At 36.8% G+C, this 21198-nt stretch overlaps 1 protein-coding gene and 1 pseudogene across 4 annotated transcripts in view; one reads left to right on the plus strand and one right to left on the minus strand.

The window, feature by feature from the left end:
- The window catches only part of SMCHD1 (structural maintenance of chromosomes flexible hinge domain containing 1), a 158369-nt gene that overhangs the window by 44667 nt on the left and 92504 nt on the right, over positions 1 to 21198 (plus strand). For all 4 annotated transcript variants that reach the window (XM_010353189.2, XM_030926202.1, XM_030926203.1 and 1 more), the window contains exons 8-17: positions 2000 to 2166; positions 5464 to 5554; positions 6254 to 6464; positions 8837 to 8957; positions 9035 to 9218; positions 11956 to 12150; positions 13231 to 13344; positions 13879 to 13985; positions 15061 to 15143; positions 15301 to 15414. In XM_010353189.2, coding sequence (XP_010351491.1) covers positions 2000 to 2166; positions 5464 to 5554; positions 6254 to 6464; positions 8837 to 8957; positions 9035 to 9218; positions 11956 to 12150; positions 13231 to 13344; positions 13879 to 13985; positions 15061 to 15143; positions 15301 to 15414 — 1387 coding nt within the window. The remainder of the gene's footprint in view (positions 1 to 1999; positions 2167 to 5463; positions 5555 to 6253; positions 6465 to 8836; positions 8958 to 9034; positions 9219 to 11955; positions 12151 to 13230; positions 13345 to 13878; positions 13986 to 15060; positions 15144 to 15300; positions 15415 to 21198) is intronic.
- Positions 562 to 596, minus strand: LOC115895558 (annotated as a pseudogene).

Below are 21198 nucleotides of genomic sequence, written 5' to 3' on the forward strand. Positions count from 1 at the left end.
TATTATTTTCTTTCATCTATCCTCTCTTCCACCCACTTTCCATTGCTTTAATTCAGCCATCCCGCCTTATCTTTTATCATATGTTTATCATATATCCTAAAACTACCTTATTTCCTTTATGCTCTTGAATTCATGTTCTCATTTGTCTGGAATGTTATTATTCAGTCATCTGCTGGGTGCCTGTCACCCTCTTTTTACCTGTGTAGCTCTTGGTTCATATCTTCATACATAATGGCATATTGTTTTGTAATCATTTGTTTTTTCATTTCCTACCAGATGGAATTTGTAGAGCACAAAGGCACTGTCTTATATATCTTGAACCTGTCTTCCTTAGGCCCAAGTTGAGGCATAGGACTTACAGAAGATGCTTGATAAATATTTGGATAATGAATTTGCATCATTAGTAAATTCAGACTAATCTACTGACTCAGAGTGTATGAAATGTTACTTGTATATATCGTAGCTGTGATATTAGCAATTTAGTGGATAGAGATGCATTAGAATTGTTTTGAAGGGGTATGGTCTTAAGGATTTATTATTTTTTAATCAGAAATTTTAGAATTTGATAGACAAATTCTAAAAGAGCTGTAACACTGTTTTTAGTTAAGCAAGTAATCATACATACTTATTTTTAAAAATCAACTGATTTCCTAGATAGAATAGTTTGATCTGTTTTTATTTCCACAGTTTTTAAATGTATATAGCAACATACACAGTAGATATAGTCTCCTATCACTTAAGGACAGGGATGCATTCTGAGAACTGTATCTTTAGGGTATTTTGTTGCTGTGTGAACATCATAGAGCGTACTTACTTAGTACAAACTTAGATGGCATAACCTACTACACACCTAGGCTATATGGTATAGGGTACTGCTCCTAATCTACAAATTTGTACAGCTTGTTACCCCAGGCAGTTGTAACAGAATGGTAAATATTTGTGTAGCTAAACATATCTAAACATAGAAAAGGTACACTAATTTTACAATATTGTATCATCTTATGCAACCACTGCAGTCAATTGTTGACAGAAATGTTATGTGGCATATGACTGTATACGCATACACACACATGCACACACACACGTGCGCACATACCATGTTTTTTTTGTTGTTTTGTTTTTTTTTTAAGACATGCTTGTTGCCCAGTCTGAAGTGCAGTGGCGCGATCTTGGCTCACTGCAACCTCAGCCTCCTGGGCTCAAGCGGTTCTCCTGCCTCAGCCTCCCTAGTAGCTGGGATTACAAGCACGTGCCACCACGCCTGGCTGCTTTCGTATTTTAAGTAGAGATGGGGTTTCGCCTTGTTGGCCAGGCTGGTCTTGAACTCCTGACCTCAGGAGATCTGCCTGCCTCAGCCTCCCCAAGTGCTGGGATTACAGTAGTGAACTACCGCATCTGACCTGCAATTTTTTAAAACATAGACTCATACTACAAACTGAGAAGTTTGTAATTTTATCCTCAAATTCCTCTACTACCTCCCTTCCAGAGAATATTTAGATTTTCTCTGAAAGTGGACTGGTGTCCAGGATGATTTTACCTTTAAGCACAATGTGTTTGGGCTTAGCTAGCTGTGTCCAGCCTGCCCTGTAGTTTTCTTGAATGTGGAGGGCTGGACATTGGTCCTGACCAAGTTAAGTGGTAGGTCTCCCAAGCAAGGGTTCATTCCACCCTAGGGTAAGTGTCCTCAATTTTTAAAGGCATTTTAAAACTCGGTATTTGTCTTTACCTTTTCCTTTATGATTCTAAAATTGGTTTATCATTATAAGATAGGGTGCTCTTTATGCATGCTAGTTTAGCAGTCTGTGTGAAAGTTCCCTTGTCTTCACAGCGTTGTCACATACTCAGCCAGTTTGTTGTATTGGGCCAGTTTCCTCCAAAAGCTTTTCTGAAGCCTATTTGTGAAACTCCAAGTAAATCACATTAAAGTTTGATGCAATAGCTATTTGTATAATTATAACTTAGATGATTTAATCTGTTGTATTTCTGTTCACTCTTGTAGCCCTCTGATTCTGTTCACATTACAAATGATGAGGAAAGATTTCTACATAATCTTATCATAGAGGAGAAGGAAAAAGATAGCTTTACTGCTGTGGTTGTCACAGGGGTACAACCAGAACACATACAGTACTTGAAAAATTATTTCCACCTTTGGACACGACAGTTAGCGTAAGTAATTATATTTGGTTTAGGAAATGTTGCTACTTAACTTTTTTAAGACTGAAAATATTACAAATATATTGAAGCCTCTTTGGTATCCTTTTTGCTCCTATCTCATTTTCTTCCCAGTACTCTGATATTATCCAGTACTCTGATACTGGTGTTAAAACAGCTCTCTATTCATTTATTCTGTAAGTATTTATAGATCATCTCTAGTGTACTGAGCATTATTTGAGGCACAGGATTTTGACAATACTATAAAATTAAAAATGAACTTCACAGTTTGTCAGATTGAGCACTATATCACTTCCATGACCCCGTTTTGTGCTTCTTTTCCATAGCACCTGTCATAATCTTCCATACCATATATATTTATTTTTGTCGTTAAATTCACTGCTGTGGCCGGGCGCGGTGGCTCAAGCCTGTAATCCCAGCACTTTGGGAGGCCGAGACGGCCGATCACGAGTCAGGAGATCGAGACCATCCTGAACTAACACAGTGAACTCCCGTCCTCTACTAAAAATACAAAAAAAACTAGCCGGGCGAGGGTGGCGTGGCCAGCCTGTAGTCCCAGCTACTACCGGGAGGCTGAGGCGGGAATGAAGTGGCGCAAACCGTGGAGGCGGAGCTTGCAGTGAGCTGAGATCCGGCCACTGCAACTCCATCCGGGCGACAGAGCGAGACTTCGCCTCAAAAAAAAAAAAAAAAAAAAAAAAAAAATTCACTGCTGTGTCTCCAATGTCTACTAGAAGAATACTTGCTACATGGTAGATGCTCAGATGTTTATTAAGTGAATGAATGCATCAAGCCTATTAAAATAAAAAATATATGTATGTATGTGCCTATATGACATTAGTGCTGAAAATAATCATGTGTTTTTATTCCAGTAAAACTTGTAGGGACTCTATATCCCATTAGACCAAATCAGAGGAATATTTATTTAATGGCTCTAATTTTTTTTTTTGGAGACAGAGTTTCACTCTTGTTGCCCAGGCTGAAGTGCAATGGCGCAATCTCAGCTCACTGCAACCTCTGCCTCCTGGGTTCAAACGATTCTCCTGCCTCAGCCTCCCGAGTAGCTGGGATTATAGACGCGTGCCACCACACTCGACTAATTTTTGTATTTTTAGTAGAGACAGGGTTTCGCCGTAATTGGCCAGGCTAGTCTTGAACTCCTGACCTCAGGTGATCCGCCCACCTCAGCCTCCCAAAGTACTGGGATTACAGGCATGAGCCCCTGTGCCCGGCCTAAATTTTTTTTTTTTTTTTTTTTTTGAGACGGAGTCTTGCTCTGTCGCCCAGGCTGGAGTGCAGTGCATGATCTCCACTCACTGCAAGCTCTGCCTCCTGGGTTCATGCGATTCTCCTGCCTCAGCCTCCCGTGTAGCTGGGACTACAGGCGCCCACCACTGCGCCCGGCTAATTTTTGTACTTTTAGTAGAGAGGGGTTTCAGCGTGTTAACCAGGATGGTCTCGATCTCCTGACTTCGTGATCTGCCTGTCTCGGCCTCCCAAAGTGCTGGGATTACAGGTGTGAGCCACCGCGCCCAGCCCCCAAATTTTTTTTTTATAGCTATGTGGTACATACGATTTACTGTATTGTTTCCCTGATTTGCATTAGTCTGAATTACTGAGACTTGCAAAATGAGTACATCTGCTCAAAATTCATATTTTAAAAATGCATCTTTTTACATTTACCCAAAAGACTGTTGCTCTTAATTTGAGAGTCTCAATTTTAAGGCCGGGCGCGGTGGCTCAAGCCTGTAATCCCAGCACTTTGGGAGGCCGAGACGGGCGGATCACGAGGTCAGGAGATCGAGACCATCCTGGCTAACCCGGTGAAACCCCGTCTCTACTAAAAATACAAAAAACTAGCCGGGCGAGGTGGCGGGCGCCTGTAGTCCCAGCTACTCCGGAGGCTGAGGCAGGAGAATGGCGTAAACCCGGAGGCGGAGCTTGCAGTGAGCTGAGATCCGGCCACTGCACTCCAGCCCGGGCGACAGAGCAAGACTCCGTCTCAAAAAAAAAAAAAAAAAAAGAGTCTCAATTTTATACATAATTATATGCTAAGAGAATTAAAAAATTTTTTTCATGGGAAAATAAATTTGATTTTAGGAATACCTTTTTTCTTATTGATTATTTCTGTTTATTATCCCTGTTACCCAAGGTATTTAAATAGGACTTTGCAGTTTTCTTCAAGTACTTATTTTATTAGCTATTTTATAGTTTCTTTTTATTGAAGGAACTCAGTGTACATTAACACATAATTTAAATATACTCTTTCTCTAATAATTATTATGAAGAAATATTGCAAATTTCTATTTTGTGAATAAAGACATGGTATTTTATAATCCTGAACAACACTACCAAAATATAATCTTTTTAAACCTTTTCTTAAAAAATAAAGAGGTGTTGATTTCCAGAGTGTTGGTTTTCAGTGAGATGATGTCAAACTTAGTAGTTTTGTTTTTGGAATATTAGGATAAGATTGTCTCAGTGCTATAGGAGAGGAGAGATGAATGTTCTAGAACAGGGGTTCCCAACGCCCGGGTTGTGAACTGGTACCCGTCTGTGGCCTTTTAGGAACCCGGCCCCACAGTGAGTGGTGGGCCGGAGTGAGCATTATCTCCTGGCTCCGCCTTCTGTCAGATCAGTGGCAGCACTAGATTTCTCATAGGAGCATGAACCCTAATGTGAACTGTGCTTGTGAGGTATTGCGTGCGCCTTATGAGACTCTAATGCCTGTTGATCTGAGGTAGAACATTTTTATCCCAAATCACCCCCCTTCAACTCCCATCCCTGGAAAAACTGTCTTCCATGAAACTGGTTTTGGTGCAAAAAAGGTGGGGGACTGCTGTTCTAGAATGATATTCTCGTATTGAGGTTAGATATCGAATTCAGTTTACCCCTGATAATTGAGTCCTTCCTGGAGTGTACCTGGCAAGTAGCATTATAGACTCTTGCTGTCTAGTTTATATTTATTTGATGAATTATTCCTCTTGGAAGTGTTGTATATGGTCTTTAAAGTTGGGAAGACCTGAGGTGAAGCCCACAGCTCCCTAACTCTATTCTGTGATGTCAGATAACTTACATACCCTCCTTGCACCCCAGGGTCTGTATCTGTAAAATGAGATGCAATAATACCTGCATCTCAATTGTTTTTACCATTAAATGGAATATGTGTTTAAAAATGCTTAATAAAGTGCTTGATACCTAGTAAATAGTGTTAAAATTTTTTGATAGAAGATTACATTAACTATAATTTTATGTGAATTAAAAGTATGAAATTATTCTTCTCTCTTTTAGGCATATTTATCATTACTATATTCATGGCCCAAAAGGAAATGAAATACGAACATCAAAAGAAGTTGAACCTTTCAACAATATTGATATTGAAGTAAGAGAAAAATCCATCTTAAAATATTAAAAATTACGAGATATTTGTTCCAGTTCTAAATGACTTGGGCTAATAAAAACACTCAATAATTAGACAACTTCTCTCCTTGTTTTTTACCAAACTACTTTGATTGTTTGATATCCAACTAAAGAGATTTTTCCTAGGTGTATTTTTCTTGAACCTTTATTTACTGTAGTGCTTGGTTTATCTTTTTTTGTCTCTCTTCTGTAGAGCTATGCATTGTTACTGAACGTCAATCATCTCTTGAAGCATGGAGGAAAAGGGAGATAACGTAGCTTTCCTTTTGTTTGTAGAAGTTGTATGATGGTGACAAGATTTAGCGGCACAGAGCATTTGAGTATTGGATTCTCAATACCCTAACCCACATGTTAGAATTTCACATACAATGTTGACCCACTTCCTACCTCTAGCAAGAAACCTTGAATTATTGTGACTTTTCTGTCCTTCAGCTCTGATTTGCTGTTTCTTTGCTTATATTATATTTTTTAGTAGTATATTCCTTTTTGAGATGCTACTTAAAGCTGTTTAACTCATATATAAATATATATATTTCATTAAGCCAGATTATTACTTGTACAAATAAACAGAATTTTTGCTTATTCTATTGTTGAATCATAGCTGAGAACAAAAGTAAAGTTACCATGGAATTTAATTATTTTTGTTTCATTTTTATTTTAGATTTCTATGTTTGAAAAAGGGAAGGTACCTAAGATTGTCAACCTAAGGGAAATACAAGATGACATGCAGACGTTGTATGTAAACACAGCAGCTGACAGTTTTGAATTCAAAGCTCATGTTGAAGGAGACGGTGTAGTGGAAGGGATTATCCGTTATCATCCATTCTTATATGATAGAGAAACCTACCCTGATGATCCATGCTTTCCATCAAGTATGTTAATCTGTTATCTTAGTTATAAAATACGAAGTTGTGATTAGGGACAGCGATTTGTTTTTCTAAATGATTATCAGTTGGGCTATTCAGGTTAGAAAAATAAATATTAAAACCTTTTCTTATGCAGGTCTTACGGTGTTAGGTATTTGTAATTTTTGTAATTCCTGATTTTTATGTACGTTCGTTTCTAGATGAATAAATCTTTAATGAACTCTTTTAGTTCTGTTATGAAACCAAACTTTTAGATATGTATGCATATTAATCGTTTATATGTTCTCTTCTCTTTATCCTTGTTGCAGTTTTACACTTTATGCAGTCATATCTATCAGTTTTTTCTTTTTGCTTTCTGATTTTGTCTTACTGTAGAAAGGCTTTTTACACCTCAAGATTATGTAAATCTGTAGCTTTTTTTATTTTGTTGTCATTTTATGGTCAGTGCATCTGTGTTTTCCTTTTTTGTATGTAGAGTAAGGTGGGATTTTATTTATTTAAATTTTTGAGTGATGGGGTCTTGCCATGTTGCCTAGGCTGGTCTTGAAATCCTGGCCTGAAATAGTCCTCCTGCCTTGGCCTTCCAAAGTACTAGAATTACAGGCGTGAGCCATCACACCTGGCCCCCCCCTTTTTTTTTCCAGTAGAGGGATAGGGATTTAACAATTATTTTCTATGTGGTATTCATATTCAGTTTCTTAGCACCAGTTATTAAATGTTATAATTTACCCAATAATTAGAACTTTTATAATATAAAGTTCCCATAAGTACATAGGTCTAGATTCTTTACTATAAGGTACTATTTATTTTTTTGTATATGAGTAATGATACTGTCTTGTAGCTTTATCTTGTAATTTGGTATGTTTGGGACAAAACATTTTCACTATTGTTCCTTTCTGAGAATACTTTTGCTCTTCTAGATAACTTTGGAATCAGCTTCGTACATTCACTTATAATAATTCTAGTGGGATTATTGGGATTGCATTGAATTGATAGGTTAACAATATTAAACTTTTTCTTTCAGAATACTTCCTGAGTACATTGTTAGTTTTCTAGGGTCTGCAGCCAGATTTTCTGATTTGAATCCCATCTTTGCCACTTTCTGTTGGACAAACTACTCCCTACCTTAGTTTCCTTATCTGGGATATGGGTAGTTCACACCTCATTAGGGGTGTTGTGAAGATCAAATTTAAAAACTGGGGCAACTTCTCAGAATAGTGCTCCACTCAGGCTGGAGTGCAGTGGCACAATGTAGGCTCACTGCAATCTCTGCCTCCCAGGTTCAAGCAATTCTCATGGATCAACTTCCTGAGTAACTGGGACTACAGGTGCCCACGACCATGCCAGGCTAATTTTTTTGTATTTTATTAGAGACAAGGTTTTGTCATGTTGCCCAGGGTAGTCTCAAACTCCTGAACTCAGGTAATCCTCCCACCTCAGCCTCCCAAAGTGCTAGGATTACAGCGTAAACCACTGTGCCTGGCCGTCTCTGACTTCTTAAATTTACTATTTCCAATTTTTGTATGCTAATAGACAAAAAGATACAAATTTTTTCAAATGCTGCCTTAAAAAGAAGAGCAAGTAAGTTGAGTGATCAATCAGAGGGATTCTCTAAGAGCAAAGTGGTTTTGTTTGATTGAAAGCACCTTGTATATAAGGGACTTCTTGTGAGGGCTTTTAGGGAGAAGGTTTTGTTTTAGGTGCGTGAACTAATGTTCATTAGCTGAGATGTTAATATGTCAGGATCATGTTGTTTAATCCTAATTTATCTGGATACATGAGAGTGTGTTGCTAATAAACATAAGATTATAGAAAATTGTGCTAATTAATGCTCTTGATGCATAGTAATATATCTTACAGTTCTGTGTACATTTTTCATGCTTACTTAAATCTGAAAATGAAATTTCTAAAAAGTAAGCTTAATTTTAGCATCATTCACTAATTTGTTCAAACTAGGTAAACTCGCTGCTATTAGATGTCAGATTTCTCAGGTGATTTTCATGTGAACATGCTAGTTCTGATAAAATTGTGAAACTATTTTAGATACAGGATTTTAGCGCCTATATTTGTAGGAAGGAGGGATTTTGTTATAGGGGATAATCTTTTTGGATGTAAGACTCTTTTAGCCTCATGAATAGGTTTAAAGATGACAGGCCCAGCAGCTAGTACGTTAGTTCGTATGTAAGTAATTACTGACTTTTAAATGACAGACACCATTCGTAATGTGGAACCACTTTGTAAACCTGCCTTTTTGTGGACAGAGTATAAAACTACCTTTAGGTTTTATAGAATGCAATTTGAAAGATCATATGTGTTTGTTTCATTATTTCTCACATTTTAGCAATAAACAATTTGTTCCATTTGCCCTTTTGATCTAGAATTAAAAGATGAAGATGATGATGATGATTGTTTCATACTTGAGAAAGCAGCCAGAGGGAAAAGGCCTATTTTTGAATGTTTTTGGAATGGACGATTAATACCATATACATCAGTTGAAGAGTAAGTTTGATTTTTGCTGAAATTATATTTTTACCACTTAATTTTTTTTTACTAACTAACATTTTGTTCTGTTCAAGCTTTGACTGGTGTACTCCTCCTAAGAAGAGAGGGCTTGCACCAATTGAATGCTACAATAGAATATCTGGTGCATTATTCACTAATGACAAATTCCAGGTCAGCACAAATAAACTGACGTTTATGGATCTTGAGCTAAAATTGAAAGATAAGAACACCCTTTTTACAAGGATTTTAAATGGACAGGTATGATTTTTAAATATAAAGTTGTGAATATTTGCAAATGTTTTATTTTTAAGTAAAAGAAGACACTAGCAGTGTAGGCTTTTGTTGATATTTTGCATCAAAAGACTATGATGTATAAATTTTTTATGAGCAGTCAAATGTTCACATAACTAAAAAATTTTAAGCTAATTAGACTAGGTGTGGCTAGAATTTACGTATCTTCATTAGTTTTTTTTTTTTTTTTTAAAGACAGGAGTTTCACTCTGTTGTCCAGGCTGGATTGCAGTGGCTCAGTCTTGTCTCACTGCAACCTCTGTCTCCCAGGTTCAAGCTGTTCTCCTGCCTCAGCCTCCCAAATAGCTGGGACTACAGGAACGTGCCACCACGCCTGGCTAATTTTTGTGTTTTTAGTAGAGATGGGGTTTCACTATGTTGGCCAGGCTGGTCTCAAACTCCTGACCTCAGGTGATCCGCCTGCATTGGTCGCCCAAAATGTTGGGATTACAGGCGTGAGCCACTGTGCCCGGCCGAGATCTTAATACGTAGCCCTTGACATAGTAGAAGCCACAGAAGCATCTTGATGAGAACGTGTATGAATAATTGTATTTGCTTTAAGGGCTATATTTGTACATGAATAACCTAATTGTGCGATTTTTAGCTAGTCTTGAAGGTAAAAATGGGGTAAAACTGTGAAGTACTTTGAGCTAAAAGGTAGTTTGAGATTGATTGGTATTAAAATACATGCATTGGTTGATACAACAAGAATGATTTCACTTTGAAGTTTGTTAAAAAGTTGAGTGAAACTAGTATACTAGTGTACTTGTATTCTGTGCACAGACTTCAGAGACTTTTACTTGATACTACTCTTTCAGTAGTTTAATGTCGAATTGCCAGGAAATAGATGATTTTATTATCAATTTATTGCTGTGCAATAAATACAGTGCATAGTACATAGTGTTTGTAGTCAGTCATTCCTGTAAGATGTTGAAATTAATTTTGCTCTTATAAAGATTCTGAATCATAGAAGATTAGGACGCTTTTTAAGAATTATGCACTGAGAAAGGCCTTATCAAAATGAGTTACTACTCCTTTATTATACACTTACAATTCATTTATAATATGGTGTTAGTTATCCAACATTTATTGAGCAGTGGGTCTTTTCAAAAGCTATCCAGAATAAGTTAATTCTATTCCTTTGTTACACTGTGCTTTTAAAATATGTATGTTCTAATTTTGAAACATTCAAGCTGCGCATAACGGTTCACACCTGTAATCCTGGCTACTTGAGAGGCTGAGGCAGGAGGATGGCTTGAGGCCAGGAGTTTAAGACCAGTGTGAGCAATACAATGAGACGCCCTATTTGGGAAAAAAAGGAAAAAAGAAGAAGGAGGAAAAGAAATGTTCAAATACACAGAAAAGTTGAAAGAATATTATAAAATGAATGTCTGCATACTCTTCCCCTAGATTAACTTGACATGCCTACTGAATTGTACTTTGACTGTTATTGAGTGTCTGGAATTAATGCATCTGGTAATTTGGTTGATAGTGAATCCATCCTGAGAGTTTTAGAAGGGGCAGTTTAACATTTTGGTAGTCAGATTTTCTGGTTCCTAGTTAATAATTTAATCTCCATGTCAGCTGGCAAACTGACAATGATTTGCTGATTTGGGAAAGAGTTGGAACCTAGGTATAGGAGTAAGGGCGGCAGCCATTTCTTGGAAACTGTATACCATTTTGGACCTCTGAGTCGTCACCATGTATATATATTTCTTTTTCATTCATATAACTTTAAAAAAATCAAATTTATTAATAACTAAGATAGTATCCTTCTTGACAGCAAGCTTCAAAAACTTAGGCTGGAATTATTTTTAATTTTGCCTTACTTTTCTTTGGAAATGGTATATTATGGTGTAAGGTACGTAAGAAGGAATGGAGTTCTGTAACTTTACAGACTGTCCTCTGTGAAAGCATGTAATTGGGAGATTGTCTTTACCTCCTCATTGTCCTAGAGGCAGGCATCAAACAAGTGTATAACACGTTATGCTTGAACAGAGATTTCTTATTCTCTCCCAACAGGGTGAAGAATGGTTGGCAAAAACACATCTTCTTAAGTATTGTTAGAATACACTTGACTTTCATATTATGAGTTTTTTTGAATAGGCTATATATATAAAAGAGAAAATTAAAAAGAAGTACATTTTGCATAGCAGTGTTTCTCAACCTTTTTTCATTATCACCTTCATAAGGAGTCTTTTTTGGCATCTTTTTCTCAATTGTTTTCCCCAATGAAATTTTACTACTGCACATTTACTATCTGTCTGTTTGTATATTGTATTCACGTTTATAAAGTACTTAATACACAGTGAGATTTTTATCGTCCCATTGAGAATGTGGTTTACAGTTAGAAGGCCTCCACTCATCCCTTTTGTGGAGCTAGCTAATTCTCCTCCCAGGCAGTAAGGGTTCATCAGTTTTTAGTGTATCCTAGGAGTTAAAGGTGGAAAGGAAGGTTTTATTGTTGATATTGACCATGGAGACCTTGGTTCTAAGAATGATACCAAATTTTTCTTCTTTGGTAATGCATTTGTTTGAAATATCCTAAATGTGTACAGGGGAAGGATTCAGCAGAATATTTAATTTTTTATTAGGTTTTCTGAATTGGAGTATATGAAAGGAAAAAATAAAACAAATGACAAATGTTTATGGTTATATTTGTTTACTAGTAGCTATATTTCATAAAACATTTAAAATTCTACAGGAACAGCGAATGAAAATTGACAGAGAATTTGCTTTGTGGCTGAAGGATTGTCATGAAAAGTATGATAAACAAATAAAATTTACGCTTTTTAAGGGAATAATTACACGTCCTGATCTTCCTTCTAAAAAGCAAGGTCCCTGGGCAACATATGCAGCAATAGAATGGGATGGAAAGATATACAAAGCAGGACAGCTGGTAGGTATAACTTACTGTCTTTTTTTAATAATGCTTAATTTAAAACATGCAAAATCACATGTATAGAAAAGAAGTAGCATTTGTGTGGACCTTGAAAGGGGTAGAGGCTGAGGTTTACACAGATGATAATTACCAGGTAGAAGGCTGTTTGTTCTCTCCATAAATTAGAGACACCATTGTACATTTAAAGCTATAGAATTGGATGAGATCACCTATACTTGGTGAGTATAAGCTAAAGAGATAAAAGGATTGAGCCTGGAGCTTTCCCAACATTTAGTGATTAGAATGAAAAGGAGGAGCTGTCAGAGGAGACTGGCAGAGATAAGCTGGTGAGGTAGAAGGAAACTAGCAGAATATGACATCCCTGGAGCCAAGTGAAGAGTTAAAAGAAGAAAGGAGTGATCATTTTAGTCAAATGCTCAGTGGTGATGGAGTAAAGTGCTTTCTAGAAGATAATCTGAGCATAGAGATGTGCACAGGTAAGTGCAGAAAAACAAGTAGTAAGACGAGTTGGGTTGTCCTGCTGCCTATTGTATGTGTGAAGAGAAATAGTTTAGAAATGGGGCAGGAAAGGTAGGTTGTGGATAAACTCTTATAGTCCTTGTTGGGATTTTCTGAATTGGAGTAGTGGAAATTTGCCTTAGATTTTTTAAGCCAAGTAAGAAGAAATATGATACGCAAGTTTTGAGCTGATGTGTTTGAAAAATAATGTTAACTTGTCGAGTTTATGAATTGCTGTTCATCGTCTGAGAGCACAATTTTATGGGGGAAAAAAGGTTTCAGGTACGTTGGCATTCATTATAATTGAATTTGAAGGAATTATGGACTTGCAAGACACATGCTTAATTCTAACACATTTGTATAAAGAAGTTGCGGTATTTTTACAACAATTTGTTAAGTACAGAACTTCAAAAATACAATTTTATTTGAATATTAGAATGTGGTTTTCATTAGTTTTTATAATGATAGTTACCAAGGTTTTTTACTTTGTAATAAAGAAGTTATGTGAAATTATTATTAAGCCTGTTTCTCTTAGTAAATCTTAATACTGAAGTTTTTGTTTTTAAAAAACAATATTAGGTCAAGACAATCAAGACACTTCCTCTCTTTTATGGAAGCATAGTAAGATTTTTTCTTTATGGTGATCATGATGGAGAAGTATATGCTACTGGAGGAGAGGTTCAAATTGCAGTGGTAAGACAGCAAGTAATAATACTGAAATACTCTTGCGTAATTGTTAAGATACAGTATATTTTGTTTGTGACTAGTTTTACATTGGATAAAGTGGTTATAGTTTTTGTGTGAATTTTTATGTGTCATAGTTGATGTTTTTAATAATCTGTACAATTTAACATGCTCAGTTTTTGTAAACATATATACATTATAACTAGTTACCACATTAATTTTATAAAGTCGTATTTCCTCTAGGGCCCGCTAACTAGTAAACATTGGAACCAGAATTCTATCTCAGGAATGAGTAACTACAAAACTGGAGTGCGTTTTTTCCCTATACCATGCTTTCTTGTTAATATTTGATATGTTAGGACTACAGAGGTTATGTAAAAAATATAAACAAACACTATGGTGTAATGTAAGAATAGCTACTGTTATTTATGTACTTAATTAGGATAAAATATATTTCTTTGGAAGAAACAAATGGGTATTTGTTTTTGTTATAGCTAGATTTAAATAGTTTTCTTTGAAATGTTGGTAAATTTATTTATTCAGGAACCTCAGGCACTATATGATGAAGTAAGAACTGTGCCAATTGCAAAGCTGGATAGGACAGTTGCTGAGAAAGCTGTTAAAAAGTATGTAGAAGATGAAATGGCAAGGTAAGGCACACTTCAAGGTGCATGACAAAAATAAGAAAAATTGAAAAGAATTGTGCTGTTAAGTATTTTGGAGGATGTCATTTACTCTGCTGTTAGGGCATTTGTAGTCTTAGATATTGTACCTATTGAGATGAACTTCTTGTTAAAAAAAATTAAGAGGTCTAGTTATACAAACAGAAATCTGCATTTGTTTTGTAGACAAAAAAGGAAATCTTATATATCTAAAGTGTCACTCTTATAGGCACTATGATTAACATGTTTTTAAAAAACTCAGTTTGGCCTCCAACTAGAATATTACAATACATGCTGAGAGGTAAAGATGAGTGTGTTAGTTCGTTTTCACATGCTGTAAAGATACTACCTGAGACTGGGTAATTTATAAAGAAAGGAGATTTAATTGACTCAGTCGTGCATGGCTGGGAAGGCCTCAGGAAACTTATAATCATCGCATAAGGGGAAGGGGAAGCAAGCCATGTCTTACATGGGTGGCAGAAGAGAAAGATAGGGAAGGGGGGGACTGCCAAACACTTTAAAAATCATCAGCTCTCCTGAGAACTCACTATCAAGAGAACAGCATGGGGGAAACCATTCCTGTGATCCAGTCACCTCCCACCAGGTCCCTCCCTTGACATGTGGGGATTAGAATTTGAGATATTTGGATGGGGACACAGAGCCAGACCTTATCAATGAGTTACAAAGAAGAAAAAGGAAGTAGAAAGTGGCTTTTCTTCTTGTATAGCTAATAATGCAATCATTTTGATTCTTACTGAATTTTGATTCTTAGGGGTTATCCTGTCTTCTAAAGGTAACTTGTACTATAAACAAGTAGGAAAAAAAAATCATAAAAATTTAACAGTTTCTGGCTTTTAATTCCAAAAGGTTTTTTTTTTCCAGTAGCCACAGGAATGGTTAGGGAGGAAAAACTTTTTTAGATTATTAATCATAAATAATTCCAGATTTGACCTTTTAAAATAGATCAGCAATAAATATTTAAGTTTCTAATAACTTGTATGTTTTTAATTAAGATCATAATTAACAAAGTTTGTGGAACATTAATATACTGGTTTCATAACAGGCTCCCTGATAGATTGTCAGTAACTTGGCCTGAAGGAGATGAATTATTGCCTAATGAGATTAGGCCTGCTGGAACCCCTATTGGTATGTTTATTTTTCTAATACCAAAAAGTGTGCTTTTCTTTTGTCTTACATTTCCAATATGTAAAAGCTCATGAGATATTAAAATGCAATGGGAAGATTTGGCAGATTCAGCAAATTTTTGGGTGTAATTAAGATACTTTTAATTTTTGACTCATAGGTGCATTAAGAATTGAAATATTGAATAAAAAAGGGGAAGCAATGCAAAAGCTTCCAGGAACAAGTCACGGAGGGTCAAAAAAACTCCTGGTTGAGCTCAAAGTTATTTTACATTGTAAGTATACAAACTAATTTGGGTCTTTAGTATTGTTTTTAAAAATAATATCAAATTAAACATCTTCATGTAATTATTGAAGACCTAGCAATCTGATAGCCACAGCAAATTTTATTGAAGTTAGGAATTTCAGTAATGTTATGAATAGCTCATTTTCTTGGTGGATATTTTTCTAAGGTTTTTAAAAAATACTTTATCTTGAATTTTTTCATGTAGGTAACTGTGGACTAAAGTAAAGGTATGATACGTATATGTAGAAGAATTTGCAGTAGGAATTTACATAAGCATATGTGTATTATTACAGTTCTAATATTACAGTAATAATTACAGAATTAGTCGTCGTCCAAAACAGGTTTCACTGGGCTAAAATTAAAGTGTCTTAAGGACTGCATTTTTTCCTAGAGGTTCTAGGTGAGCCTTGCCTTTTCTGCCTTTTAGAAGTTACTCTCAGCTGGGCTTGGTGGCACGAGCCTATATAGTCCCAGCTAGTCGGAAGGCTGAGGCAGGAGAACTGCTTGAGCCCAGGAGTTTGAGGCCACAGTGAGCTATAATCACGCCACTGCACTCCAACCTGGGTGGTAAAGTAACAGCCTGTCTCTAAAAAATAAAATAAATACAATAAATAAATCACACAGAAGCCACGCTCATTCCTTCATCTTCAAAGCCAGCAGTGCAGCACCTTCCATGACCTTCCTGCTTCTGGTTTTTTTTTTTTTTTTTTTTTTTTTTTTTTTTTTTTTTTTTTGAGACACAGCTTCATTCTTGTTGCCCAAGCAGGAATGCAAATGCATGATTTAGGCTCATTGCAACCTCCGCCTCCTGAGTTCAAGCAATTCTCCTCTCTCAGCCTCCCGAGTAGCTGGGATTACAGGCGCATGCCACCACTCCCAGCTAATTTTTGTATTTTTGGTAGAGATGGGATTTCATCATATTGGTCAGGCTGGTCCCTGCTTCTATTTTTAATAATTATATATATATATATATAAATAACATATTAACATAAAATTTATCAAGTGGCATTAAGTACATTCATATTGTTGTGCAGCCATTACCACTGTCCATCTAAAGCATTTTTTCAACATTTCAAACTGAAACTCTATAGTAATAACTCTTCACTCCTTTCTCCCTGCCCTGATAACTACTTTTTAACTTTCTATATCTGAATTTGACTATTTTAGGTACCTCATAAAAATGGAATTATATTTGTCCTTTGTGTCTGTCCTGTTTCACTTAGCATAGTGTGTCAGAATTCCCATTCCTTTTTAAGGTTGAATAATATTCCCTTGTGTATATATATACCATATTTTGTTTATCCATTTGTTTGATGGATACTCAGGTTACTTTCACCTGTTGTCTGTTGTGAAGAATGCCCCTGTGAACATTGGTGTACAAATAGTCCTTTGAGTCCCTGCTTTTGTTTGTTTTAGATATATTCCCAAAAGTGGACTTGCTGGGTCATATTATTATTTAATTTATTGAGAAACTACCATACTGTTTTCCACAGTGGTCGCCCCACTGTACATTCCAGTTTCTCCATGTCACCCACATTTGTTATTTCCTGTGGGTTTTTTTGTGGGGGGCGGTTAATAGCCATCCTAACAGATATGAAGGGGTATCTTACTGTGGTTTTTCTTTTCCGCTTTTTCCTACTAAAGATTATTGTGGTTTTGATTTGCATTTCCCCAATATTCAGTGATTTTGAGCATCTTTTTATGAGCTTATTGCCATCCGTATATCTTCTTTGGACAGAGGTCTATTCAGGTCCTTTGGCCATTTTTAAATTTTGTTGTTGTTGAGTTGTAGGAGTTCTTTATAATCCTGGATATTAATCCCTTATCAGATAAATGATTTACAGATATTTTCTTCCACTCTGTGGGTTGCTTTTTCACTTTGTTGATGGTAACTGTGATGCACAAAAGTTTTCAATTTTGAAAAACAATTAGTCTCTTTTTTCTTTTGTTGCCTGTGCTTTTGGTATCTTATCCAAGAGATTGTTGCTAAATTCAGTGTTATGAAGCTTTTCCTGAATGTTTTTTCCTTACAAATTTTATAGTTTTAGCTCTGTGGTTACTACTTTGATCCATTTGACCTTAACTTTTGCATATGGTTAACTTCTTTTCATATGGAAAACTTCTTTTGCCTGCAGATACCCAGTTTTTCCAGCACCATTTGTCAAAGACTATACGTTCTCTATTGAACTGTTTTGGCCCACTTGTTGAAAGTCAGTTGTCCACATACGTGAGAGTTTATTTCTGGGCTCCCTGTTCCCTAGGTCTATATGTCTGTTCATATGCCCATGCTGCACTGTTTTGATTACTGTAGCTTTGTAAGTTTTAAAATCAGGAGGTGTGAGTGCTCCTACTTTATTCTTGTTTTTTAAGATTGTTTTGGCTATTTGGGTCTATGGAGATTACCTATGAATGTAGGATGCGTTTTTCTATTTCTGCAGAAAACACCATTAAGATCCTGGTAGGGATTACAGTGAATATGCAGATCATTTTGAGTGTTATTTTTACCTTAAAAATTGTAAGTTGTTCAGTCTGTGAACATGGTTTTGTATGTGTAACTTTGCTGAGTTTAATAGCTATACCAGGGTTTTTTTATGGATTATTTAGGTTTTTCGCATATGTGAACATGTCATTTATGAACAGAAATAGCTTACTCTTGTCCAAAGTAGATGCCTTTTATTTCTTTTTCTTGCCTAACGGTCTGGCTAGGACTTCAAATACTATGTTGAATAGAAGTGACTAAAATGGGCCGGGCACGGTGGCTCAAGCCTGTAATCCCAGCACTTTGGGAGGCCGAGACGGGTGGATCACGAGGTCAGGAGATCGAGACCATCCTGGTTAACACGGTGAAACCCCGTCTCTACTAAAAAATACAAAAAACTAGCCAGGTGAGGTGGCGGGCACCTGTAGTCCCAGCTACTCGGGAGGCTGAGGCAGGAGAATGGCATGAACCCGGGAGGCAGAGCTTGCAGTGAGCTGAGATCCGGCCACTGCACTCCAGCCTGGGCAACAGAGCGAGACTCCGTCTCAGAAAACAAAAAAAAGAAGTGACTCAAATGAGAATCCATGTCCTGTTGCTGATGTTAGAGGAAAAGCTTTAAGTCTTTCACAGTTGAGTATATGTGATGTTAACTGTGGGTCTTATATAAGGCCTTTATCATGTTGAAGAAGTTTCTTTCTATTCCTTGTGTAGTGTTTTTATCATGAAAGAGTATTGTTTTCCCAAATGTTTCTCTGCATCAGTCCAGATAATTATGTAGGTTTTTTCCGTTATTCTCTCAAAGTGATGTATTGCATTGATTGGTTGGTTTTTGTTCTTTGAGATAGGGTCTCACTCTGTCACCCAGGCTGGAATGAAGTGGCACAATTGTGGCTTACTGCAGCTTCGAACTCCTGGTCTCAAGTGGTTCTCCCACGTCAGCCTCCTTAGTAACTAGGACTACAGGCATGCTCATTGCACCCAGCTAGTTTTTTTTTTTTTCTTTTTATCAGTGGATGAGAGTTTTTTTTTAAATATTGCCCAGGTTGGCCTCAAGCACGTAGCCTCGCCTCCTTATGCACCAGGACAGCTGGCCTGAGCCATCATGGCTCTCTCTTTTTTTTTTTTTTTTTTTTTTGTGGTGGAGACAGGGTCTACTCTGCTGCCCAGGCTGGTCTCAAACTCCTGGCCTCAAATGACCTCTTGCCTCAGTCTCCCAAAGTGCTAGGATTACAGGCATGAGCCACTGCACATAGCCTTGATTGATTTTTATTTGTTGAGCCATCCTTGCATTCCAAGAATAAATCTCACTTGGTTATTATGTATAGTTTGGATATTTGTCTTGATCCCCGGTGTTGGAGGTGGGACCTAATGGGAGGTTTTGGAGTCATAGGTTCAGAGCTCTCATGAAGGGCTTATTGAGTGAGTTCTTACTCTGTTATTTCCCATGAGAGCTGATTGTCCCTCCCTCACTCTTCTGTTGCCATATGATCTCTGCATACACTGGCTCCCCTTCACCTTCCACTATGAGTGGAAGCAGCTAAGCAGCCTTGGGCTTTCATCCAGATGCCTAGTCTTCCAGCCAGCAGAATTGTGAACCAAATAAACATCCTTTTCTTATAAATTATTCAGCCTCAGGTATTCCTTTACAGCAACACTAAATAGACTAAGGTGAGTTCTTTTAAAATTGTGCTGAATTTGGCTTGCTAGCATATTGTTGAGAATTTTTGCATCAATATTCATAAGGGATTTTGGTCTGTAGTTTCTGGTTTTTTTTTTGATGTCTCTCTCTGGCTTTGGTATCAGATAATGTTGACCTCAAAAAATGAATGAGTTAGGAAGTGTTCTCTCCTCTTTACTTTTTGGAAGAGTTTGAAAAGGATTGGTGTTTCCATTTATTTCTTAATCCCTTGTAACCAATCTATCACCAAGTATCACACTAAAGAACAGTTGACTGTTGAACAACATGGGTTTCAACTGTGCAGGTCCACTTACATGTGGACCAAATGCAGATTGAAAATCATTTTTGTGGGATTTGAAACCCACATAAACAGAGGCCAACTTTTCATATATGCAGGTTCTGCAGGGCCAACTACAGGAGTTGTATTTTGGTATATATATGGAATCCTGGAACCAGTCTTCTGCGTAAACCAACGGAAAACTGTATATCTTCATTCTGCCCATTCAAGTCCAAGTCATCATGGTCTCTCATTTTAACCATGTAGTAGCTGCCTCAATGAAAAGTCCTCTTGAATTCACTCTTGCACTGCTCCAGCTCATTTTCATTTTACCCCAAAGTGATTTTTTTTGAATTGCAGAACTGTGTCTATCACTCTGTTTTATATTATTTCATCTTTAGTGGCCTAGGAAACTAGTCATAGCTCTGCAATACTCCACGCATGATCTGACCCTTCCTCTCTCTCCAACTTGATCTCGTCCTCACTCACCATACCTCTAACCACAACTGTTTTCTTTTGGTTCTCATCAAACCCTGGTTTTCCCAACTCTAGACCAAATTTGTTTCCTTAAATGTGTTTCCCCTCTAGGACAGGGGTGGCAAACTATTTGGAAAGCATCAGGTAGTAAATAAATACTTAGGCTCAGAGGGCCGTAAGTTGTTTCTTATGATTACGTAAGTCTGTTGTTGTAAATGAATGCAGCCATTGGCAGTCCAGTAGTTTGCCAGTCCCCTTGCTCTACAAGATTAAAAACTCCAGGAAAGCAATGATTTTGTTTTCTTTACCCTTTTTCTAGTACTTTGTATATAGGAGGTAATTAAATATTTGTTGAATAAATGCTTCAAAAATCAGAAAGTTGCTTGGGTCTTTTTAGAGAACTTCTCATGGTGATTTGCTGTCTGATTTATAATTGCACCCTTTTTTAAAGCAAATATTGAGAAGATGTTTCTAGAACATATTTCTTTCTCTATTGGTACAAGTTGAGAAATCCAGCAGTAAAAGGCAAATATAGGCATACTTTCTTTAAGATACATCATAAACTGGCCTGGCCAACATGGTGAAACCCCATCTCTACTAAGAAGTACAAAAATTGGCCAGGTGTGGTAACGTGCACCTGTAATTTCAGCTACTCGGGAGGCTGAGGCAGGAGAATCACTTGAACCTGGGAGGCAGAGGCTGCAGTGAGCTGAGATTGCACCACTGCACTCCAGCCTGGCAAGAGTGAGACTCCATCTCAAAATACGTATATGTATTTTAAATTTTCATATCAATTTTATCGTTGACATAAAGGTTATTTAAGAGCAAGCTGTTTGATCCAAGTATTTTATAGTTTTGAGAG

Source organism: Rhinopithecus roxellana, chromosome 21 (genome assembly GCF_007565055.1).
Source record: "Rhinopithecus roxellana isolate Shanxi Qingling chromosome 21, ASM756505v1, whole genome shotgun sequence".
NCBI lineage: Eukaryota > Metazoa > Chordata > Mammalia > Primates > Cercopithecidae > Rhinopithecus > Rhinopithecus roxellana.